General features: G+C 40.1%; 2 protein-coding genes across 2 annotated transcripts; one reads left to right on the forward strand and one right to left on the reverse strand.

Moving 5' to 3' along the window:
- Positions 1-887: 887 nt before the first annotated feature.
- Positions 888-7,597, reverse strand: ERH (ERH mRNA splicing and mitosis factor). Its single transcript, XM_084207821.1, has 4 exons — positions 7,493-7,597; positions 4,391-4,478; positions 3,178-3,298; positions 888-1,394 (listed from the first exon to the last, which is right to left on the reverse strand). Exons 1-4 carry the CDS (start codon positions 7,493-7,495, stop codon positions 1,292-1,294), a joined length of 315 nt encoding a protein of 104 aa, XP_084063947.1. The 5' UTR covers positions 7,496-7,597; the 3' UTR covers positions 888-1,291.
- Positions 7,598-7,840: 243 nt separating this feature from the next.
- Positions 7,841-25,616, forward strand: SLC39A9 (solute carrier family 39 member 9). The gene is made up of 7 exons (XM_084207607.1): positions 7,841-8,321; positions 10,493-10,601; positions 13,689-13,880; positions 16,217-16,285; positions 17,451-17,536; positions 19,391-19,525; positions 21,230-25,616. Exons 1-7 carry the CDS (start codon positions 8,226-8,228, stop codon positions 21,458-21,460), a joined length of 918 nt encoding a protein of 305 aa, XP_084063733.1. The 5' UTR covers positions 7,841-8,225; the 3' UTR covers positions 21,461-25,616.
- Positions 25,617-26,246: the final 630 nt, after the last annotated feature.

A 26,246-nucleotide genomic window follows, 5' to 3' on the forward strand; every position in this document is an offset into this window, starting at 1 on the left:
ATTCTAGCTAGTAGGTCTAATCTCCAACCTGTATTGGTGCTGAGAGGTTTAACACCCTCACCCAGTTTCCTTTTAAGAATTTATATCCCTTCAGTCATTTGATTCCCAGTCTTCAGCAGCTATTACTTATCACTTAAGTAAAGCTATTTTCATGAAAGCTTTACCCTAGACAGTCACTTGGCCTCAAGATCCTTTTCAGCCAGGGCATTTGCTGTGAGGTCCAGCAGAAACTACTGATGTGTATTAGGAAGTTAAGTGCATTGGAGAGAATTGCATTCCTCTGTCAATCCCAGAACCGCTCTTGGTTGAGCGTAATTTATAGTCTGTTCCTACAGCAGGCAAACTCTAAAGGCACAGAGTACCAAACCAGCCTTTCTTTGCTACCTGCTCTATTGTTTGGTCTGATGTGTCCTCCAATCCAAATCTTTTCAGTACAGAGAAATTACAAAAACATCAGCATTTAAGGTAGAGGCAGATATAACTTACAGCATGGGCAAACAGTTAAGTCTTTATCTTCTGTAAATAGAAAATTAAGTCTGGGGCAGATTTTCATGGGAGCAATCTGCTTTGCCTATTCCTTTCTTGGGGAAAACTGTAAGCAGACTAATTCAAGGGGCCTGTGATGTCATAGATTCAGCCTGCTCTCATCCATCACCAATTCCAGAGCAGACACACCTATATAAAATGCCTCCTAGAAGGATCAGCTGTGTAGTGAAAAAGGGTTGCTGTGTTTCCCAAAGATACCCAGGGAAAACTACCAAGATGAAGCCAGAATTTGAGCTGTTCTGTAATACAGGAAATAACTGCTGGTTCAGTCCACGTGACCTTTCAAGCCGTATCCTTGGGCTAACAGGGGAAAAAAAGATTTGTGTTTTTTGGCAGGAACCACAAAATTGAGCACTCAAGTTTAACTAAAGGGTAGATTTTTATTTCCCATTAAGACATCTCAAGGACATAACTGAATGTAAAAAAACCCACAGAGGGGCACATACAGCAAATGTGGTGAAGTACAATGTGAACAGCCCCAGGGGTTCAAATAAGGTAGGACCATTAGCAAACTGGAGGAAAAAACCCAAAACTCTGCTGAAGATGTTGTACTTTCTTCTCCATTTACACTGAAAAAAAATTCCAATCCAACAAAATCCTTGTATCTCTAAAAATACAATCAGTCCTGGCTAACGAGTTTATCAAGATGGCAACAGGATGACTATAATACAAAACGTTCACCACTACACTCTGTACACACCTGTTGTCCAAACCCCCCCAAACCCACGCAGCAATGGCGCCCCCATTATTTGCTCGCTTGCTGGGCCTGCCTGCGGAGGAGAACGTAGATCTTCTCCTTTATCCAGTCTTTGTTGTACGGCTGGTATGTCTGAGTATCAGCACGGTAACTGCAGAGGAAACAAGAAATGTCAGTCTGCTCTGTGGTACATCTACCAGAAGAACTTCACATACAATTAATTGTCCTCAAGTGTATGATGTAGAAAGTGGTGTACAGAAGGTAGTATCAGAAGTAGGTGGGAATTGCCACTTAGCAAATGGATTTATCCTGTTCTCTAAAAAACAGTTGTCCAGCAGATCAGACTGAGCCCGAAACAAAATGAGATGCTCCAAGCACTACTAAGTGACCACAGTATGTTCACATTTTAATTCATGCATTTAATTACTTAAGGGAGACAGCAAGTAGAGAATCTTAGTATTCTAGAGCTCAGCCTGCAGAATAGTTCCACTAGGAAACAATCTAATTTGTCTTAATGAGTCAAACAGTTTCTTCAACATTACTTCAAGGATTTATTTAAGTTCAGTGTTCAACTTCTGTATGGATTTTTTTTTTAAATTTTTAAGATCAAATTTTTGCAGGAGCAAAGGCAGACTCACAGATGGATGACAAAGGGTTGTCAGTTGGCACTGAAGACAAGCTTACATCTAACAAGGATACTTCATAAAAAGCAAACTGAAAACAAGAAGCCACAGATGCATTTTCTTTGCTACTCAAGGATAGTTGACAAAAGCAGTCCACTAGCAAGAGCCAGAGAATTCAGTTACTCAGGACATGTTGAATTAAAGCAGAATGAGACTGAAAAATGAAAGCAATCTGAGTGAAGTTCTGTGTAGGCTCATGTCCTCCTATATAATATTTTGTTCATGAAGATGATACTTTCAGTGAAAGATTCAAGAACTACTAAAGTCCTGGTCAGCCTTTGAACTTGATATACTTTTATTTCTGATAGATAAGAAGGCTGAGATGGACAGTGGTAAGAAAGTAAGTAAAAATCCCAAGTTAACTCATTCCAGAACAATTTATAGTTCTTATCTAAGGAAAAAACCATAAGCGTGCTGTTTTTAAGTACAACATCTTACTATTAAAACCCCAGCATGACTGGATCAAAGCCAAATGAAGAGCTTCAGTGTATGTTCATACAGCAATAGTTCTAGTGCAATGTAAGAAATGCTGGTTTCAGGAAAAGTTACTGATTTTTACCCTCCATCCCTAAATCCTTTCGTAATGCTACACAGCAAGAGCAGACATCAAGTACTTCAGGAAATTTCCGTGAACAAGACACATGTATTACACCTTGTGCTATGTGTGCCATCTGGTGGAAAACTATAAGCTGAAGTAGAATTTGGCACAACACTGATTTTAGAAGCCTAATTAAGAAAGGCACAAGACTATCCTAGAAAACAAGTGCTACCTCCTAAAACAAGTGGCTAGTTTCAGTCTGTTAGATAAACTTTCATCTTGCTGTATCTTGACCAAAACAAACTTTTGGCTGCAATGCACTTCTGTAGCCTTCTACTCTACCACAAGTACTGCTCTCAGCTGAAAAAAATTCTGTAACCATTCTGCCTCCTGAGGAACTGTACCAACAGCACAAAGGGAAATTAAAACAGATTCTAGTAGTAATAAAATAGTCAGCTGTATTTAACTGCTAGATTTCAGCCACCTTCAATGTGAGTAAAATCCAAGAGGAACTGTTAGTTTCTAAGCCGTATTTAGAGGTACCATGAATCTATTCACTTAATTGGACTGGGCAACTTGCTAGGGCAGCTGCACTACAGTTACTGCTAAAAACCACATAAAACAGCATTATGGAAAACTCTCATAGAAGAGTTTAGAGGGAAGACTTGTGACTTTCCTAAGTCACTGAAATGGACTTGTACAACTGAACTTACACAAGACAGCTGAGGTCTGCCAAGTCATCAATGAAGTCAAACAATTGGCTGATATCATACGTAATGGATGGACTGTTGGGATTCATTCTCTTCAGATGCTCTTCATACATTTTACAGACTCCTACAGAGAAACAAGATTAACCATGCAATATTAAAAGACTGTATGAGCTGAAACTTTTTCAGCTCTTGATCCACAAATAGAAGTTTAGAGATTACCACTGTAAAAGCAATCAAATTTTCTAGAGCTGAAATTCTTTTGTTCCTAGCAATTTGCATTGAAGCATAATACTATAAAATCAGGTAAGATGCATGGAAAGAAAAGTTTTCATCATCTATGGGAAAAAGTTTTAGTTCTGTCAAATATGTAACTTTTCATGCAGTAAGCTCCAACGGACATCTGGAACTCCTACTAATAATTTTAAGAAAGGAATTAGGAGATATACTCCTACTGCACAAACACCTGAGAAACAGAAGAACTCATAAGAATGATCATTCTTGATCTAAGAGTCAAGAGGGTACTGAGGTAAGAGTGACAGCACAAACCTGTAAAAACATTTAAAACACTTTTATTTATTTAAACTTGTCCACTAATAATTCAGATACATTTGAGAAGAACATACTATTAAAATGAGCACAGAGACTTTACATGGTCTTTGTTATACTTCTGTTTGCCTCACAAAACCTCCTGCAAGATTAATATTAAGTGAACCACAGCTCTAATATTTCACTCTTCTTTCCATGCTCATTGTATGTATCAAAGTTTCGCAGGATCTTTACTCTGGCACATGTGCTATGAGACTGCAAATTATGCGTCAATTGCACACAATCCTTTATTTAACATAATATTTCCAGCAGCAATCTTTGCCTTACAGTGCTAAGAAAAGAATACTGAGAATTAAGTGCTGATCCTGCAATGAAATGCATTGAAACAAGTCTGCTGCATGAAAGAAAGAATATTGTCTACTCTCCCAAACTGGATGAGGTTTCATCTAGTTAAATCAAAACCAGACATTTAATAGAAAAAGGAAGTTTTAGAAACAAATAATAACTAGTTTTTAGTTTGCTAGAACATTAGTAAGCTAAAAGCATGAGGGGTTTTGTGAATTACCTTTGAAAAACATGAAGAGCAACTTATTTTCTTATTAAGTTTATGAATATGTCAAAAATAGGATTTTAACAACAGTTTTTAACTTCCATGTCTGCATCCACCCACCTTCCATGCATTCATTCACCGATTCATAATCAGCATATGTTCTGCCTTCTGGCCTCTTGGTAGGCTGGACAAGTAGAATTGTGTGAGACTGGAAAACAAAACAAACACAAAAATACAGGTTACTTGCATACTTTGAATGATTTTGGTTTGATTTAAGTTATTTCTATGAAAGAAGGAGTAAAAAGAAGCATAATAGTAAAATATTAGACTAGCGATCAAGGACACAGACATTTTCCACATAGAATTTACTATTTATATAAGCTGTGCTATTAAGTTTTGGTTCCAACAAGTCCTATCGATCCTTATGGATCTTTAAAACGTGTAGAATCACCATTAAAGCAGCTATTGTGTTGAAAAAAAATACCACAGAAACAGTTTCTATTTAGACAGACAAGCAAAGCAATGAAGTCAGTGTGTAAGAGCTGTGGCATTAGTGCATTTAATTATTTTATTCCAAATGCAAGCTGTTAGTAAAATTTTCAATACCCAATTAAAGAGGCAAGAGGGGACCCAACATAACCACATTGTCACCTGAAAGATTTTAACAGAATTAGCTATTTTGAGTTATTGATTTCACTTCAAGGGAACACCAAAGATACAATAAATCTGCACTTAGCACTCAAGACTATTTCTTGCAAAACAGATGTACTGGTTTTTCCCACTTCAATGAGTTTACTTAAACAGTAATTACAGCACAGAAAACTGTTCCAAATGTTGGAGTTCATAAGCTTGTTCTTCTGCAGGGAAGGCTTAGATGATTGTACACTCTGTGGCTTCCATTATTTCCATAACATTTTTCACTTGGCTACAGCAAGTAATTTGAGCAAAGAAGCAAGATTTTTAAAGAGTACACAATCTGTGATCTAATTAACAGGTTGCATATCACAGAAAGTTTGCAAGCATGATGCAAATGGCCGTTTCCAGTGCTGCTAATTGGATCCAACATTTTCAGTGCTAATATATGAGGTGAGCACGTAACACAGAGGCAACTGCAGAGTAAGACATCATTTGGCTTAGATTAATCAGCAGCTGACAGAAAAATCCTGACCCCATACTTTGGAAATCAGTGGAGACACCAATTCAGTGCTCATGAAAAGCAGTGACAGAAAAGAAAAATGGCAAATGTTAGGATTTACAGGGAAAAAACCCAAACAACAGGACAAATTCTTATCCCATAACTGACAGTGTTCCCATCCTTGGAATACAGTTTTCAGTTCTTTAAGTTGTCTCAACACAGCAGTAGCAGATTCTGAGAAGTTCAGGAAAATGGTACACAGAGAAAAAGAAGGAACAAGACTTTTTCCTAATCAGAAATGGAAAAAAGGGAAATTCTGAGCTGCACACTGTAACAACAAAAATCATACAAAGGAGAGTAGATCATTTAAATCCACTTTCATGTATGCCAGAGGACAACTGATTTGAAGGGAATTCCCCAAGGGGGGGCTGGTATCTGGCTGTTCCTAAGTGCATTGTACTTGAACAGGCATGTCTTAGCAGGGAGTCCAAATGACTGCCAAAGATTACCATAAAACAATTTTTCCAGCACTATCATTTTAATTAGATGGTCACTGAGGAGTGCTAAATGAATGTATAAATTCTGAAATTATCCAAATAATCAGATTATAGAAAAATCAGTGAACCAGACATGCAAGCCAGTTCCTTCAGAACTTCACAGCAGAAATCATTTGGCCTTCTGCCTTTAAGCCATTTATCACTTCAGACACTAAACAATATCTGTTATCAGATACTGGCCCAGGAAAATATTTAAATCATTGCCATTGGATCATGTGTATTGTAGAATTAATGCTTTTCAAACATTTCTTTGGGAACTTGACATTATTTTAAAGGAAAAAAAATAGTTTGATAAAATTGCTGGTCCTGTTCTACCACGTAGGTACAAAAAAAATGACAAGCTCAGAAGCCAGTGGGAAGTCTCCTCTGACTATTACCTACACCGTGTGCCTAGGTGACAGAACCAAAACAAGGGAAGATCCACAAACCTTTCTGCCTTAGCACCAGTTACCTGGAGAAGCCCAATATGGACCATTATTATGATGACACATATGTGGATTTTCTTTGCATTTTCCTTAAAAGCACAGTGGTACTGGCTGATTTGAAGCAGGACACAGAATGAGACGCCACATGGTTTACATTATACCAATTTCAAACTTCTAGAGAGCGCTTTAGAAATAGCTCCTGCTACTGAAGGCAGAACCCTGTAAAACTGGTTAAGGCAGTGGCAGGAGCCAAACCAGCAGGACTTAAAAGCTACACAGCATCTGCCCAAAGACACTTCCACCAATTGTAGTGTATTTGACAGTAAAGTGAAAAAAAAAAAGCCCCAAAACAATAAAAGTGGAAGATAAACACATATTGTAAGGGTGAGATGGACAGTGATGCAAATACCAACCAGTAGCACACTGCAGACATCTAAATGCCAGGCAGAAAAAGCAGTCTAAGGACCACCTTTCATTCTGGCCAACAGGGACAGGGCTTGTAGCTGCTCATCATGGCCGAAGCCAACTGCACGGGAGCAAGAACCGGCCAGACATGGAACTTCGCTGCAAACCGACAAGCAGCTGTCCTCCCACGGCACAGCAATAACTTGCTTTAGCGCATATTAATTTATTAGATGAACGCAACAAACCGCGTTGATAGGGAGGCCTTTAAGCTCCAGCGTGCCATTCCCAGAGCCCACCAACGCAAGCTCCCGCCTTTCCCTCCTCCGAGCAGAGGGGAGGAGCAGGGAGAGCAGCATGGAAAGCGCAAATCAGCCATTTAAGGCCGGCTCGCTCGACGGGCGACACTCGCGGGGAAGCGCTGGGCTCCCAGCAGCGCCCTGAGAGGGGACTGAAGCTGCCGGGGGAGAGGGGCGGGAGCCTCCAGCGCGCCGCTCCCCGAGCGCCGCCGCCGCCTTTGTGCCCCCGCCCCGTCCGGCCCTGCCCCGCCAAAACGTGCAGCCACCCGCCCGGGCCCGCACCACCGGCCGCGGCCTTCCCGCCCGCAGTGACCCGGGGGACAGGGAGAGGAGGGGAAGGGAAGGCTGCCCCGGCGGGCGCGGTGCGCACGAAACCCGGCGATGCGGTCCCGTCCCGCTCTCACCATGGCGGCTCCGCTCCTTCAGCACCGCCGGGCAGAAGTGGCGCGCGGCGATCCCCCACAGGCCCCCGCGCCCGCCGGAAGCGCCGCCGCGCCAACGGCCGCCACCATAGAGCCGCTCGCGCCAGAGCGCCGCGCGCGCACGCGCCCGCAGGGCCGGCGGCCAGGCTGGCGGGGGCGGGGCGCGGCCGCCGCCATCTTTGGTGAGGGAGCCGCTCGCGGCCCATCGCGGGCCGAGGCGCCGCCCGCCATCTTGGAGTCGGGCAGCGCTCGGGGCGGGGCGTAGCGGGGCGGGGCGGGCGCGGCCCGTCCCGGAAGGGGAAGCGCCGAGGTGCCACTTGGCCGCCGGGGCAGCGGCCGTGGGCACGGGGTGGTAGCGCCGGTCCCGCACGGTTCCCTCGGCCTTTCCTGAGGCTGCCCCGCCGTGAGGAGCGGCCTGCGTGCTCGTTGTCCCCCAGCCCTCCCTCCCGCCTCCCCTAGGAGCAGCACGGTGCGGGTCACAGTTCCCCCGCCTCAGGTGAGGGCCGGGCCCGCTGCCGGTGGCCGAGCCACTCCCGCCCCCTGGCCGCGCACCCCCGGCTGGGGGCCGAGCCGGCCGCTGCCGCCGGGCGAGAGAGACATGGCTGAAAGCCTCTCCTGGGAGCTCCGTGTCTGCACGGGTTAAGGCGTGCGGTAGGGAGAGGAGGAAAAGTTGCTGTTGGATTTCACTTCAAGGGAGCGGACAGAAAGCGGCGAAATGGATGACTTCCCCTCCATCTGCCTGCTGTCCCTGGCCATGCTGGTCGCCTGCTATGTGGCAGGAATTATACCCTTGGCAGTTAATTTTTCCGAGGTAAGACAACTCTGCCAAACTGCTCGTTGGTTGCTAAAGGAGAAACCGGAGAGATCTCCCAGTAGGGAGTTGGTGCCGTCCCCTGGCAATACGGCAACGCTGTTACGGGTGAAGCTTTATCTTTAAAAGTGATGAGTGCAATATTAATTTTCATTCAAAACTGCTGTCTAAAATTATGCTTATTTCACAGTGGCAATTTAAACTTGTCAGATGTGAGTCGAGTCTGCTACAGGTGAAGCGAAGTCTCAGCACGTAGTGTAAGGACACGAATAAGCATGGCTATTCTTAGAAGCTTGTATAAGAAATGGCTGAAGTCAGTGATTATCTCTTATGTGCCTGTGGGCTACTCAAATTAAGGCTTTTAAAAACAATTCCAAGAATATTCTTGGAAAAACTTGGATTCACAATTTTACTCTCAGCTTGCACTGTTGAAAATTAAACCGTAGCTCTTTGATTACTATAAACCTTCAAGTAACTGCCCCGTGTAACTCAAGGCATTCTTTCAGAAAAATACCTTGGATAAATAAGGTACTGTTAAAGGAGAGGGAGGGCTTCATAGGTTGGGTAAGTTCCCAAGCAGTACAGGAGTTCCTGATTAAACATCTTTGTGTGCTTCTAAGAAATAGTTGTTGAGGTGATGGCAGTTGTCACAGTCTCTGTAGGTTTCCTAATATCCTCCAATACCCGAGGGGTCTTGCTCTTTCTGAATGATGGTTATTTTATAGAGGCATGGCCTAGTGAGAGTTTAGTTGTACTGTGGTAGTAAGAGCACTCTTGTGAGGGGTTCCCATTTCTCTTGGAAAGCAAGCACTTTTGGGAAACAAGGTGCTGGGGGAGAAATGTGCCTTTGTCCTCCATCAAGTCAGAGGGCTGCATGGAATTTTAGCCCTGCTTACTGTGTTGCTCTTGTTTTTTAACGTGCAAATGTATTTAGCAGAAATGGTTTGATTTCTCGTGTAAAGGTGTATTGCTTTTGTCTCTGTATGCAGGCTGTTCTTATTAAATTTCTGTCTTCACTATTGTACTGAAAAGGACATGGAGTCTTACCTTGGAATGATAACTTGTTCTTTTAATGGATCTTTAAAATTCATAGGTGCCCAAGTACTATAGTGTTGCAGATAAAAATAATGTTTTTTTCCTTGTATGTTACTATATTTTTGCAGAATGACTTTATGAACAGCAGATGTTGAAAATTTATCTTCTCTTGTAGATTGCCACTGTACGACAATTTACCAAGTGTAATTATTGTATGTGCAAGTATACAGTGCATGTTTGTGGGAACTTTACACTTGTTTTCATCTCTTGCATTTTACTGTTGGAGTTTTCCCCAGTAATGCTGCAGTTGTTCCCTTATGGTCACGTTTGGCTTGCTTTCAGGAAGCTGGTTGTGCATCTCCTGGTGCCTCCTGCTTCTTCTGTGCAAGTGCTGCACATTGCAGTGAGGCTGAACAGTTTGTCTGGTTACAATGCATGAAGGAGAACGGCTGGAACAATAATGATACGCAACAAGTGGTTTCCTGCTATTCAAATGCTGCCCTCTGTCTCTAGGTCCTCAGTAGTTAACATTAGTGTTCTGGTGGTGCTCAGACTTCTCACTGAACATGGAAGGTGATGATGATTCTGACACTGAATGTGTGCTGCACAGTTGTTAGGAAGATCTAAAGTCCCATGGTTGCTACAAGTTATATGATAGAGGTTCTTACAGAAATTGAGTAATGGCCTCTGCTAAGAGTTGCATTTTAGACCCCATTATATGTTTATGTAATTGGATTCTAGTACATGGCTTTGACTTTAGCCTGTCAACATAGTCAGAAGGAAGTGAATTGATGAATTCATTGGTGAAACAGAATGTAATTAGTTTGGGAGTAAGCCAAGTCTAAGCTTTTTGCCCCAAACTAGAATATAACTAGGAAGATAACTCTAATAGTAGCAAGTACTGAAAAACTATGTGTGGTTTTTATTTTTGTTATAGAAATTATTCCAAAAATATGAATTAAACTATTATTCTTTACTATAAAAACATTAGGGTTATATATTGTTGTTAAGGTTTAATTGCAAATTCTCAATATTTATGTAACAAGTGATCCCCTTCCCCAACATCTGTTAATAAGGGAGAGTAAAGAAAGCATTTTCATTCTTAAAGATGATACTTGTTTTGTACTTAATTGCAGGAGAGATTGAAGTTGGTGACTGTTCTGGGTGCTGGGCTCCTGTGTGGAACTGCCTTGGCTGTCATTGTGCCAGAAGGAGTACATGCACTTTATGAAGATATTTTGGAGGGTAAGAACCAAACCCAGATGGCCTCATTCAAGATAACTTAGATTGTGGTGTGTTATGATATACTGAGCTTCTTTTTGGCATTTTTAAGAAGAGATTGATGGAAGAGCTTCACAGCAGCATGGCACAAAGCAAGCATAGAAATGCAAAACTACTGTAGGTGTCATATGGTGTCATATTGCACACTGAGGGATATGATCATGCAGATTGATGACTCTTGCTGAGTTATCCAATCATTTGTGGGATACTGTACTGTTCATGGAACGCAGCATTTTATGACAGGTCATGTGTAGTGTTTCTTATTCTGGGGAGAGTTTAACTTCCACTGGAACTTCAAAGGAGGTGTAAGGGTGCCTTTGGCAGAGAAATTATGGAGTATTCACTGCTTCTCTTTGTAGTTTAGACTGCTTCTCATTAAAGCAATTGCAGGAGGTGTTTTACAAATCCATGTCCCTGCCCTAATAAGAATTTCTTCTGAAGCTGAAAAGCATCTTCGAATTAATATACTTAGCTGAAAATTATGGTTATATAGAGCTAATTTACAGAGTAGCAGACATTTCTTCTTGGCTAGTGGTATACATTACATATCTAAATCTCTGTGTTCAAGCATCCAGTTTTAGTCTGCTGTCACTGTTGTTACCACCTTGTGATCTCTAATGAAGAGCTCAAAGTGAGCAGAGGTTGTGTCTTGCAGGGATGTTTGTGTGGAGCATGTCTTACAGCCAAAAGCCTTAAAAGACCTCAATTTGAGGTTTTGACATTGTTTCAAATACCCAGGGCTCATCACCTCTGTTTTGAATGCACTTCAGATTTTGCTTTTGCTTGCAGACTTGTGCTATTAGATGACCATTGCATGTCTGAGATTTTTCCAGTACACTCAGAATCAAAACTTTGAAGGTAAATGGCAATGGCTTACTGGTTGCAGGGGAAAGCACTATAAAGCTGATGCTGTAGAGAACCTTGCAAACATCTGTTGTGCTGTTTTTGCTAATCTGGGATTGAGAGGCAACTGTAGTCCTTTGTTTTTCCTGGAGTTCTGGGTTTTGTTTTTCTAAACTTCTCAATTTCATTTTAGTAATATGCTTTAATGTATACTGTTTTAGCTTCCACTAAATTTATGTTGTTCTGCTTAGATTTGGAATAAATACAAGATAATACATAAAATCATCATTTATCAAGAAGTGAAAGAAGCTCTGATTATGCCTTTATACTGTACTATAATTTGTGCACTCTGATATCAGATGTCTCTAATGAGCTGTAGTGGGTTTGCTCTCCATTCAGTTTTAATTCTGAGTAGACTGATTTTCTCTTGTAACGGTGCAGCTAGAAATGAATACGATTGCTGTGAACATTGGTGGGTTTTAACACTTTTTCACCAAATGGGACATACTGTTCATGTATGACTCGACAGCTTGCTGTGTAGAGTTGTATGGGCTGTGACTTTGTTTAATATATGGCAAAAAGACACTTCAAAGTACTGCAGTAGTAATAGCAGGAGTATTTACCTAGGAAAAAAAGAGTTTGTGAATGGCTTCAGACTCAATGTCTAACTCACACTATTGTGTTTAACAACAGTCTATCTGATTATTTTTTTTATATTGCAAAGGGACAGAATTAATGGGTATTGCAGACTTAACTGCAAAAATTATTTCTAATATTTTTCCTAGAAAAGTAGGATATTCAAAATTAAACTTAAGACTATGAGAACAGCTTTCTCTTTTTTTTTTTTCAAGTTCACCTATTTACATCATTAAACCTAGAAAGGTGCAACTAAGGGAAACATTGAGGTATATTCATGTAAGTGAAAAACAAAAAGAGAAATCTGTTTTCCCTCTTTCAGGTGTAGCTTAACTCTGACTGGTTTCTTGCTAGCAAGCATTTTAGTGTTTTCCATTGATATAGAAGTAATTTACTATAACTTCTGTATTTACTTGTGGTAAACAGACTGTGGAATAAATAACTTCTTTTTTTCAACCTTGTAGGCTGAGAGCAAATAGCATAAAATGACTGGGATTATTCTTTGATTATACACCTGTGTATCTGTGTAGTAAAACCTTGGTTTGGGTGCTACCAGCAAATAAAATTCCTTTGCTGACTTCAGTCCTTTGTTTTAACTGCTGAAACTGTATAATCCCTGTCAGAAAGATTTTCCTGAGTTGTACAGTTTTATGGCTTGAAATGATCTGAAGCAATCTTTATAATATAGATGGCAAAAATCTTGTGTGGTCCAAAGTAATTTTATTGATTAATCTTGTTCAGCAAAGATATGTTTGAAGTCTTTGCTACCAAGCTTATTCTGATGTGCTTTGACTGTAGTAATGGCATTGTGACATTTTGTATAGTGGGATGAACATATGCTTGTCTCATCCAAGGGGAAGTATGAATATTCCAGCAAGACAATGACTTGCTAGAGTAAGTCAAGTTCTTGCTATAAGTTTTTAAAGCTTCTGAAGAGTAGTTGCCATCCAAAAGATCTTCTAAAAATGAAAAAACCATGGACAAGCTTTAATATCTTGTGTAGGGATAGGAAACCACACATCATTCATCCCCAGGGCTTGGACTTTGGATTTCTGGGATGGTACTGACATTTGTAGGTCAGTGTGCTTGACTTTGCTATTGTTGTAGTCTGTATCAATGGGATGTATCAATACTAGCTTGTTTATATCTCAGCATCAGTTAATCTTCTTAAAGATGGTATTAAATCTTTTAGTGGATGGAACCTATTTTATCTCCTCATCCTGTATTTTCTCACTTAAATGAAGGTAATGAAGTAACTGCTTGACGGTATCTCTGAATATTGACAAAACAGGCAGCTTCAGTTAAAAAAGGAATTATACAGCAATTCTTGTGAATTAATTAGTATTTAAAATGCAACCTGGTTTATAACATATTTATGCTTTCTTTGATTTTCCATGCTGAAGATGTATGAGGAGAAACCAACCAGGCTTTGCTAAGAACGTTGCCTAAAAAAGACCGTAACCAAAGACTTTAGTGTATTGTCCAGGAAGGTGTGAGGAAGGCTTTTGGCAGAGGAGGAAAGAAGTGTCCATGTCATGTTTAATCTCCTGATCTGTTTGCTTGCTGTCACAGGAAAGCATCACCCAGCGAGTGAGATGCAGCACGTGATGGAGTCTGAGAAGGTAGCGAAAATCCCAGCGGTGCACGAGCATGGCCACGACCATTCCCGGCTGCACGCCTACATTGGTGTGTCCCTTGTTCTCGGCTTTGTCTTCATGCTCTTGGTGGATCAGATAGGCAGCTCTCATGTGCACTCTACAGATGGTAAGTAAAGATTCGCTTCGATTAGACTTGCTAATTAGTATTAATTAATAAGTTGAATTTTTTTTATGCTACCAGGGTGTAATTTGTCCAGTCATGTCCAGCGTTTCAGTAGGTACTTTAAAAACATAGCCATAAACCAAGGTCCATGTGACATGTTTATGCTAGAAATCTATCTCAAAGTTCACCATAATTTGAGAACTTGCCTCAATAACATGTATGAGCACATGTGGTGTGGGGGTGGAGGGTGACTTGACACTTGAATTACTGTCTGTTTTTAGGGGATTTCTTTGGCTTTTCAAAAAACTTCAGGTTCATCTTATATTTGTTTGTTTTTCCTACTTAATTGTCTTATATGTAGGTAAAATTTGCAAAGAACAGCAAGCTATCTTAAGCAAGATGGCAGGAATGATTAGATGTAAGCTGTGGTATTTGAACTGCATAGCTTGACCTCCCACACTAGTTTGAAGCCTCACATACTTCAAAATACTTCTTGCTTTATGTAAAGATTTGTCAGCTTCATGCAAGACTCTGAAAATGCCTACAGTTGCCTTTGTTTCCTGCCTGTGACTTTATGCTCAGAGTGTAGCTTGAAATGCAGCAAAGGTGTTCTGTCATTTGAAAAGGTATTTTACTGCCTTTGGCTGCTCATTTTCTCTCACGCAACATCCTCTGATGCTGGAATTTTGCCCTGAAAAAATAAGGAATTGATCTTAAAGGAAAAGTAAAACACATACAAAGGCAGGGGAATATGTTTTGGCTGGATTCTTATCAGTTCACAGTGCAGCTTGTTTGTATGGGGGCACTGTGGTGGGACGGATGAAAGGCCAGTGCAGGGGCTATGTCTCTTGTGTACTCCTGAAGTAGTGTAAATAGAACCACAGCCATTAGTAGCTGATTTTCAGAGCTGGTCTAAAGAAACACTGGCACTGAGGATGTCAGCGAGATGCAGGTGAGCAAATACCGGGACAAGATCTCTGATCATAGCAAATACCAGGACAAGACTGTGATCTGTGTTAGAGATGCACACTACAAAATAGAATATTAAGTGAAGCATATACCTGTCACAGGAGATGTAGCCGTGTTTTTGTAACGTTTTTTAAAGTTTTTTCTTGAACCAATCAATGTCTTGTAGTTTATTACTTATCAAGTGACTAGATTTTACTTTGTCTAAACTAGAAAAATTCAGTAAGCCAGAATGATGGTACAAAGTCAAATGTGATTCTTTGTGTTCAGTAATCAAAAAAATGAAATCAAAACAATTGTAAAGGAAACGGTTTTTATGAATATCTCCTCCTGTTTGACATGAGTGTACCATTGCCATCATGCAAGTGCGGCTTGTGCAATTAATTGCTTACATGGTTTCCCCCTCATTCAGAAGATAAAGCTGACCAAAGAGGATGCATTGGTTTAGATCTGACTCATTGGGAAACTACATGTTTGCCTGGGAATGAAGAGAGACTTAGGGGTAAGGGACAAAGCAGGAGGAAAGAAAAGGACTGGAATTTCTGTTTCGGCATCACTGCAGAGTTACTGTAGGTGTGCTTAGAGTTGTTTCACAGACCACTGGGATAATTCAGTCATGGCTGTTCAAACGGTCTGAAATGAAACAGTTTAATAATAAGATGTTTCTACACTTTGTAGGGCTTACCCACCCTGCAGTGATTCTTTGTAATGGTTTCACCACTGATTGTGTAGTGGTGGATATTGATGTTGCTCTGTTGTGCTGTGCAATGAGCTAACCTGCAAATGTCAGGCAATTCTGGTCAAAACAGTGGATCTCAAACAGCTCTGCCTGCATTTCTCCTTTGTGATGTATAATATCAAAGGGAAATCTTTGCAACTGGTGATGTGACAGGTAGTCTTTATTGTTTACTAGGAACTGCCAGGGAATCACTGTAACAAAAACTGACCCAGACTGTCACCTGAAGGAAACTACGAACCTTGAGCTGTGTGGGGAAATATCATCCTGACTCTTGAAGCAGCTCTAAATTCTTGGGATCCAAAAATAGCTTTTCTTTTTCTTGGTGGCACAGACCTTTAGCATTTCATTTTAGGAAGTTAGGAAAAACATCTGCTTCTGCCTATGAGAGAGGTCCTGCAAATTGCAAAGAATTGTCCGTGAGTCTGTCGCTTGTTTGTTGGCAGAACTTCAGGCGATTTGAAGGTGTTGTGTCAAACTATTTTGCAGTAAATCTAATGCAGAAATACAGAAGCTGGTAGTCTTGAATACAACTGCCTAAGCAGCTGGGGGAAATATGTACAGTGATACAATATTTTTTCTAGCATAATTTATTCATTTGATCTCATTATCATAAGTCTTCTCATGACTTTTTCAGACCCAGAAGCTGCAAGATCAGGCAACTCCAAAATCACCACAACACTGGGACTAGTAGTCCATGCTGCAGGTAATGTGGGACCTATTATTAGTGCTTGACAAGTGTATGTATTGCTGTGTGGATCATCTTCAGGTGTGATGGAGACATTTGGGTTTTGCTTTTGGAGGTGGCTTTTTATAAAATAAAGGGAAAAAAAAAAAAAAAAAGGAAGGGAGAACTAAGGATCTTTCCCAGAATTAACTGGAAGCTCCAATGGTTCATGGAGTTTTATTTGCATACAGAATTTTCTCTTTTACTCTTTACTTTACTCTTTTGTTTTTCCCATTTGAAAGATTGTGTAATGCTCACTCTCTGCCTCTTCAATTCCTTTGCTGACTCCTTTAGCTGCTAAATTTCAGTACATGCCAACAGATTTTATAAGTTGTATGAAACACCTCTGGGTTTGCTTGTTGGTTGATGGTTTTTTAAAAAAAATACTAATTTAAAACAATAGTACCTTGTAGGAAAAAAAAGGGACTTTATCAGGTGGAGCACAATGACTTGACTGAAACACAATTTTGGTTCACTTGCAAGGACTGACTGTTAGGTGTGTGTTACAGTCAAGCCATGTTCACACTGTGATTTTTCACTATATATGTATAGTATAAATGTGGTGCTCTTTCATTTTCTGCTGAAGGTTGTTGTCTAGATAAGTCAGATGTTGATCAAAAAGATACTTCTTCACCAGACAAAGTGTGTCTATATTAAGGAGTAATATAGTATCCATTTTTATTTCATTTACACAGTGTATTTATTATAACTGATAAAAAATATTTACAATAGTATTTATATTTGAGAAATCATTCAAAGGGTAATGGCTAAAAGTCTTGCAATGCTTAGTATCTAAAACAGATATTTTGATTACAGACGAAATCTCTTCTAGTATAGAAGACTAAAACAACTAAACTTGTTACTTATTCTGATTTGATGGAATGTGCCAATACAGAGTAGATTCCCATTATGGTTTTTATAGTCTTGGGAAATATGAGACAGCTCTTGTTGAGGCTTTTCTGATATTCTGAAATGTTATGGCTTAACAAACAAAGGCAAGTGAATCCTCTGTTGGGCTGCCATTGTTAATGGCAATTTTCAGTAAAAGAGCTTCCTAAATCAACATGTTTTCTACTGTCAGCCTTTGAGGGGGTGGGGAAGCTCATGTAGAAGAATAATCTGTGAATCTGCACTCCTTTTTCAGCTGATGGTGTTGCATTGGGTGCAGCAGCTTCTACTTCTCAGACTAGTGTCCAGTTGATAGTGTTTGTTGCGATTATGTTGCACAAGGTGAGTTATCATCCAAAAAATCTTACTTGTTCTTCAAAACACTGTTAACACTCACAGGAATTGCTAAATATCTGCAGTTTCATTAGTGGGGTAATACAGAATTGTTTAATGTCATTGAAATGGAGAGGTTAGTACAGTGTCAAGGACCACAAAGCAAGGGTGTGGGGTATGAGAAAGGAGCACATGATTGATGCTAAGTCTGAGTGGGGTGTAAGTGAGAGACAATTCTGACTGCCTACTGCCTGCCTTGATTGCAGAGGTTGGGAAAAGTCTCCCAAAAGTAGAGAGGGAAGAGTAGCTCATGAAGAAATGTCAGCTTCTGAAACTGGTAGGGTAGTGTTTATTTAACAAAAAAAAAATCCCAAGGCTATTATGGCTCTAAGAGACATATTCCAACAAGTTCTAAAGGGTGAGGCACAGAAATATATGTTAGTGCATTAGGAGGAAAAGCAGTTTCATGCTTAGTACAACAGTCTTGGTTCTGTGATGTTCATCAGAAAATGGGGAGAATATGTGTTGTGAAGGGTTTTAGTGTTTGAAGGATTAGTCTTTTGAAACCACTGAATATCAGAGTACTAAATTACAATTAACTTCTGGTTACCTCAGTTGTAGTAGCTTCAACATCACTCATATACCATTTTTGTAGGAAAACAAATGTTTTGCTGATGGTAACAAGCAAACAGTGGCTCTTGAAGATGGAGAGATCTTTGCTGAAAACTTGTGTGAATGTGAACCTATTGGCTGTGTAGGCTCTAAGCATACCTGTGCACATTGAATTTGCCTTATGGTAGCACATACATGGATTACAGTGGTTAGTCATAAATTCATATCAGAAATCATACATAATTACATGTTCAAAATGTTAGGAAATTCATATCTATTATGTCTTTTCTTCGATGTTCATACACGTGATTGTGGCTTACATAACTTTGAGGGTGGCAATGTCACTGTCTCATCTTGGAGCTTAACTTAGGGCTATTGCCTGGTGGAGCTTTGCTTTTGTTATTCTTAATGTTCTTAACTGACTTCTGGAATGGTACAATTTTAGAGGAGGAAAATTTCTCCTATGAGTATTTGGTAATAGAAGAAAAACTTTTCTTCTCTAGTGTCTTTTTTCTGTTCTTCTGATCCTGTCTGATTCTTCTGTCTTTCTCATCTTTTTTTCACTCATGATTTCCTTCTATGTTAAAAAAAAAGATTCTCTGTATAAAAATGCTTAAGGTATTTTAGTTTTGTATCTTATGTTGGAAATGTCAGGGTGGTTGCTATTGTTTTTATACAAGCAAAAGTATAGTAAATTTTGTGAGTAGTGGGACATCTATGCCTTTTGGATAAGAAACTAGATGCCAGCAGAAGAAGGAATTGTTTGCTTCCTGATGAGAAGAGGAATGAACTAATCAAAAGCACTCAAGTCTTTGTTAACATGCAGGTTGACTCTTACCTGTCTTTGGGCAGTTGTTTCCCACCCCATGTTAATTGTATTTTCCTACTGCAGATGAAAAAACTGTCTAAGGCCATGTGATAGTAACAGGATGAAAAAGGAAATGACCTAAGTTGATGGAGTCTTAGGAATTATAGCAATGACTATAGTCAGAGTGAATATTTTAGTATTTATAATGACTACGCAAGTACGTGTTTTCTGATGGCCAGAACATGAGTTTCCATTAGGTTTGGTTATTAAGGTGGGGCAGTCTGCAGAATGCTCCTAATTTGGGTTAGCTGCATCATGGAGTGCCCGCCCTGAATGTCTTCCAATTCAGTCCATTTCAATGTAGTAAGTCGTATTTCAACCTTTTCTCATTTTTCAGGGGGCTTTAGAAGGTATTGTACTAGCAGTGAATATTGTTTTTGCAGGCACCAGCTGCCTTTGGCCTGGTTTCCTTCCTGATGCACGCTGGGCTAGAACGGAACAGAATCAGAAAACACTTGCTGGTCTTCGCGTTAGCAGCACCTGTAATGTCGATGGTGACATACTTAGGGCTAAGCAAGGTAGGTCCATGGTTTTGTTCTGCCCAAAATCTAGCTTAGTGGTGAAGTCTGGGGAAAGGACTGTGGTATGAGTTTCATATTACACATTTCCAGACTGCTTGAGATATTCAGCAGAATGAAGATATAAGAAAAGTTGATGAAAAGATAGCAGTATGAATGCACAAAACAATTAAAAATCTATGCATTTCACATCAGAATCAGTGACATAACTCCTTTATAGAGTTTGGCATAAGTTTTTTTTAAAAAGTCTGATTTCTGTTTTTTATCCTTTCTGCTGCTCCCCACTGAGAACGATTTATTCTTGTAGCAGGTTTTATGTGATGCCTATTTAAATAAGTAATTTTCAGCATTGTTGCATGTATTCTTCTTTTAATATGTAGATAGGAAATAATCTCCTCTAGCTTTCCCCACCATCCCAGAAGTGGTCCTCTCTATTCAGTCTGTGTCAAAAGTTGAGCCCTCAGCGAGAACAGTCCTTGTGCCTTACTCCATAAAGCATCATTTTGTCTTGGGTCTGTACAACAAATGGCCTGTGAAATGGGACACTGCACATGAGTTTATAATCTCTGTCCAAATTAAATGTTTCCGCTTCTCATAGCGTGTCCTGGGATGCTCCTGTATTTCTCAGCTGTGGTGTGTCCTATGGTGCTGTGTTGTAAAGGATATAACGTGATCTCATGAAACTCAAGGCATGAGAGGAAAGATTGAATCAATCATCTGGGCTAATCCTTTACTTGCTGGATAGGATTTATATTTGACATTACAGTACAAAAGACAGCTGAAAAAAAAGGCTATGTGGGTAAATAGAAAAGAGAATTCTCTTTGAGCACTGTTTTGAAGAGTCTTCATCAAGGGTTGGGTTTACATTTTGCCCTTCAGAAAGAACAGAGAATTGATAAGACATCAGGCCTGTCACAATGGTTTTGTAGTTCCAGATGACGTATCTTTCTCTTTGGAAAAATGACCTGAGAGTAAACACAAGAACTAAGATTACACCTGAGTTGGAAAGCATTGAAGAAGCATTTGAATCTGATATGCATGGGTTTGCATTTCATTGCATTTACTGATGCGTAGCATATCTTTATCCTGTCATGAAGGTGAAGAGGTGCTCATTTTTGATGCAGAAGATGCATTTCTTCATGAAGTTTGCATGGAAATGCTGGAAAAGTTTTGGGTGTTTACTTCTACATACAAATGAAATATTTCATGAGTGATGTTCTTTGACTTTGTTCTGAAGAGCAGTGGAGGATATATTTCAAGGTTAACATCTTATTTGAACCACTTGTTCAGAAAAAGGGAGGAAAAAGTCAACCTTGAGCATCCTCCCTAAAATTTGTGGCTTTGCAATATGAATTTTAATTTTTTTCAAAACCTGTTTGGTAAATTGGCTGTGAGCTGATCTACAAGATATTTCATTAGACTCTGACTTCTTTCCTTTTCTGAGGGTTCTTTTGTAAGGGTTTTTTCTTTTGTAAGTCCAAAGAGAAGTAACTAGCAGGAGGGGTGTCTTGCTGCTCCCCCACAACTTCAGGGTGCCAGTTACTACATGTAAGGTGCAAGACACAAAAAATCACACTAAACCATTGTCATTGTAAGACAAGATTTGATAGAAATCCTACTGTTCCTGGATACTGGGAGATGTTTTTTTTATTATTGATTGAAGAACTTTTGCTTATTCTCACTTTTTTGCTCTTTGTGTTTCAGAGCAGCAAAGAAGCCCTTTCAGAAGTCAATGCCACTGGAGTTGCTATGCTGTTTTCTGCTGGGACTTTCCTTTATGTTGCCACAGTTCATGTTCTCCCAGAAGTAGGAGGAATTGCTCATAGCCACAAACCTGAATCAACTGGAGGAAAAGGACTCAGTCGTTTGGAGGTGGCAGCCCTAGTATTAGGATGCCTTATTCCTCTAGTTTTGTCCATTGGACACCATCACTAAACGCTCAAATTTCAATGTTCTCCTCTTCAATAAGACATGAGCAGTAAATGTCTGCTGCTCCCTTTATCATTCTTTTACCCATCATTCATCCCATCCACTTTATGGAATTCAGAGGGAATCTTGATTGCAAAATGAGGAATACTGGGAAAGTTTTTAGTGTAGCAAAATGTACTTTGGCAGCCGGACACAAATTCTATGTAACTTTCTTTTCTGAAGACATTTGCTATTTTAATTGTTACTTCTGGCCCTATTCTCAGGGAAGATGGAACTTGAAGTTTAAGAAAGGTGAGCAGGGAAGAACATAGCGACTCCACACAAAATTGCAATCACCAAAGTATCCTGCAGTTCAGCTTTCACAGCTGAGAGCAAAACCCAAGGATGGCTGCGTTGTGAGAGGTTGAAGTCCCACTAATGAAGAAGGGGCCTCTTCCCCATCGGTTCTACATTGACCTGGCAATGCGACTGGCCCTTGTGATGCTTGTCACTAATTGTACTGTGGAAGTGGGCTGCACTGGGAACTCTGTATAACACTGCTGTTGTCACAGAGGTGTCACTTGATAGGGAAGAAATTATGTCGACAATGCGTAGGATTAGAGGAGGAAATCAGCTGGTTAAGAAAATGCAAATGAGTTTTGCAATGTATTCCATCATTTAAGACAAAGGATAGAAGGAGAATAGTGTTTTGATTGTTTATTCACTTGTCAATAAATTATAAAAAGGCACTGTTTCTTGGGAGATAGTCTTCTGCCAAGTCAGTCAAGTGTTAAGCACCAAAAATGTCAGCAGGAATTATGTATTGGCTTCTGGCATACAGTAATGCTTCTGTTGAGAGAGATACCCATAGTGCCCTTTGAGATAGAGCTGTTCTGGGTTCTGAGGAGTAGAAATCTGATGGAGACAGCTGTTGAGGGACCAGAGAACTTTACTAGCTCATTTTCAGAAACCTGAACCACTGAAATCTGTGGGGGGCTGTGTGGGTTTTTCACTAAATAAAGGTATTACGGCTAACAAAACTAGATGTTTAGTTAAATATTTATGCTGCAGATAGAATACAAAGTGTTTCTAAAGGAGTCCTGAACAACAAAAACTCAAACCCACCAAAAACCAATCTGATAGGTTCCCAGTGGATCTGTTAGACATTGTGCTTTTCCTTTGGGAATTGTTCATTTGCCTCTTACTCATAAGCATTAGTTTTGGTTGATCTCCTGGAGGACTTTCTGCCAGTTAGTGATGTCTCTCACTACCGAGGAGTGGGAAAAGATCCCTCAGTTTGCAAGGCACAGCTTTGTCTTACCAGGCACCGTTTCCCTTTTGCAAAACATGTTCTACTCTAATGTGCATTGAAAAGTCAGGAATGCTTGACATGCAGCGAATCAGCATAAAATTCTTTCTTTAGGGGAAACTTTTTAATGCTGGTCCCCTCTTAAGCTATACTGTCTGCACTTTTTGAAGATTGCCAAATCTAATTTTTTTCTTTTTGTTGTTTTTTTGAAAAAAAGAATTTTGAAGAAATATCTTCTTAACTGAAGTGCTTCTTGTTTCCATATGAATGACTGTTGCTGTTTGTAAGGCCATTTGTTACTTAAACTGCAGAGCCCATTGTGCCTCTTCTTTACATTTTTGTTACCGTCCTGTTTGTCTGTTAGTTCAGAGAGTAATGGATATGGCCTGGCTCTTGGACTAGTGATGGCTTTGTCTGTTGGCTCTGTAAAAATACTGATGTATCCCAGAATTGAACCTAGTATTGATTCCCAAGAGTGCTTGTTAGTTTGTATGTTTTACTATGTAAGGTCAATACAAAATTATTAGAAGTCATATTTTCCCATAAGACAGTATTTTCAGATAGAATTAGTGCTTCAGGCCTAAACAAGGTTTTCTTTTTTTATATTAGACCTTCAATATTGTGTTGTAAAAAGCCACTGCAAAATTAGTGATATGGATGGGATCCTCTTCTCTGTGTTTTTCAATTTTTTTGTCTGTTTTGGTTTTGGGATTTTTACAACATACGTGATGCAACTAGTAAGTCACTGGTTAAAAAGTTCAGCAGGACAGGTTCCTAACACATGCAAATTATAGGGATGTTTACTCCAGAGTTCTGTTCTTCCTGATTCCCCCTAATTACCCTCTTCCTGAGTAATCTCACTATTTTACTGCGTTTAATCTTTCCACATAACCATTTCCAAAAGCTGGAGGGTTTGCAAGAGCAGGAGATACCTAGTGCTCCACTAAGCTCTTTGCATTTCATAAAGCAGGAAGTTTTTATTCTTTGACCTCTGTCCTGTCGCTTGCATGTGCACCCCATCCTGGGAGTTGACACCCTGCCCGAATTCCCCTTCCGCATCACTTTCTGCATAGATAGCAATGGTTGACAGAGGCTTCCTGTTCCATGCCTTTTGTTCCCAGCTGAAGTATGTGGATAGGACCTTTTTCACATGGATCAGTGTGTATTGGTGAGGGTGTGGCAGCCAGATTTTCTCGACTTAACCTCTGGCATGTTTATCACAGGTGCCCCTGCTGAGAGGCCTTGTCATCTTTCCATTTTCCTGTCCTTCACATCGTGTTTCCAGTCTCTGGGGCAGCCATCAGAAATAGTAGTACTCAGTTTAATGATTCATGAAGTATAGGGGCCAAGTTACAGCAGCAGGTGAAAGAATTTGAATGGAAACGTTGGCAACTCAAAATTAGCTCAAAAATTCTAAAAATGTACATTTTGGCATTTGGTTAAGTGACAGAAGACTTCAGTGATTTTAATTTTTTCTTCTACCCATTTAGAATTAGCAACAGCATGTTGTTTTGGCTGCTTGTTATCACTGAATTATTATTTTCAATTCTGTAATTGAAACTGCAGTGACTAAGGAAGCTTTTGGTTGTTGATATGGAAAATGTAATATTTTATATTATCAAACCTTTCCAAATTTTTTGTGCTAAATGGAGGATTATTTTCTCAACACAGAGTATTTTAATGAGTTAAATTAAATGGTCCATTTTATTATAGCCCTTTCTTTCTACCTATCTCCCCATCTGTCACAGTAAATACAAGCATTGCGTGTAGTCAGGGCCATCTGGTATAATTTTCTACTCCTCTGGAGACCTTGGTGCAAACAAATTCCTCTTACTCTCTTTGTAATAGCCTCTCTGCCTGTTTTTTTCTTCTGTGAGGTAGGTGGCAGTAGGTCTAGCAGGTAAATGCTTAAACCAAGTGCCAGCCATGTCCCACTTTCGTTCTGTAAGTCCCTCTAGGAAATCCAGAATTTTCTCATCACCTGTTTCTTTTCAATTAATGTTTTCCTAATTGGCAATAGGAATTGGACTAAAGCTGTTATTGTTGATCCTCATGTCTTCAGGTACTTCCCCTACTGTTCTAATGCTTTTATTGTTCCTTTTATAAAGAAGGGAAATATTTCTTTTTCAGCACTCAATGACAGAGGCAGAAGCTGCTCTGACATTAACTTAAATAAGGATGGCAGAGCTGTCACACCAAGACAGGATTTTTTGATTGTTTTGGCTTGTCAGGTGGCTGGGTGTTAAAACACAGAAACGCACTGCTGACTCCATAAAACTGTTTCCAGGTGGATTATATAAAAGGCTAATCTTACCCGAGAGGCCCAGGAAAATCACTGTGTTTATTCAGGAACTAGTTCAGAGCCTTCAAGGAGCTTTTGACAGAAGCAGGTGTGTCCATGGTGGTATCAGCTGATTGCAGAAAAGAAAGATGTTGTGGAATAAATGCTCCTGCTGCTCCCTTCCCGTTCTGTGCTGGCCCTTGGGAAAAAGAGAAGTGTACTTGAGGGTGGAAGAAGGAGGACTGATTGCAGTATGGTGGGAAAGTTTGTGATGAATATCGGATTCTTTACCACAAATTTCAGATTCCTGTTCACATCAAACTTCTTTTAAAAGTATTTTTTTTTCTTTACTGTTCTATCTCTTAGCAGCCTTGGCTTTCCAGGGAAAAACATTGTGTGGTCATTGCTGTTTACCTTACATGTTTCTCCATGTATGGAACTGTAATTTTAATGTCTTCTTTCCAAATCATTTGTACACAAAATCATTCCATGAATGGCTGCCTTATAATTTTTCCACTTTAATTGTGAATGGTTAAAATAATATTGCCGTTTTCAATTTGTTTTATTATATTAAATTTTTACTAGGTGCAGTGCTTCGGAGTTGGCTTGTCATTTACTGCATGGGGTTTTCTGACAGCTCTAATGGAAAGAAATTACAGTCTTAAATGGATGCAAGCATTGCAGACAGTGTTTTATTTTTGTGGAACTGTGTTTGCTGTTTTTCTTCATGATGTCTGAGCACTTCTAGCAAACCTGGGATGTGAAACTGCACGTTGGGAGGTAGTGCGGCAGGTGGATTTGGATATGGCTCTGAATGTGTTCAGAGGTATTAATGCAGAGATGATGTGACAGGCTTGAGCGGGGCATTGGGCAACTCATGTCTCTCACAGAGTGTTTAGGAGCTGGCATTGCCCTGAAGCTATCTCCTGCACCCCCAGGGAAATCTCTGAAGCTTACTGGGCTGAGACCTCTTTGGAGGGTAACAAGGAGATGATGGGCTTAAGGTTGCTGTAGATCACTGTAAAAAGGCTTGAGGACCCTTTGAAACTAAAGGAAGTCATCTTTTATCCATCGTGTGCTCTCAATCTCTTGTCAGTTCCAAACCAAAAAATCTGACACTGAGTCTGGCTCCATCCCCTTTGCACCCTTCTCTCAAGTATTTGTATACATTGATGAGATTGCATTTAAAGCTGCTGAGTTGACATAGTGTATAGATATTCTCC

Source organism: Fringilla coelebs (genome assembly GCF_963513975.1).
Source record: "Fringilla coelebs genome assembly, chromosome: 6".
Classification (NCBI taxonomy): domain Eukaryota; kingdom Metazoa; phylum Chordata; class Aves; order Passeriformes; family Fringillidae; genus Fringilla; species Fringilla coelebs.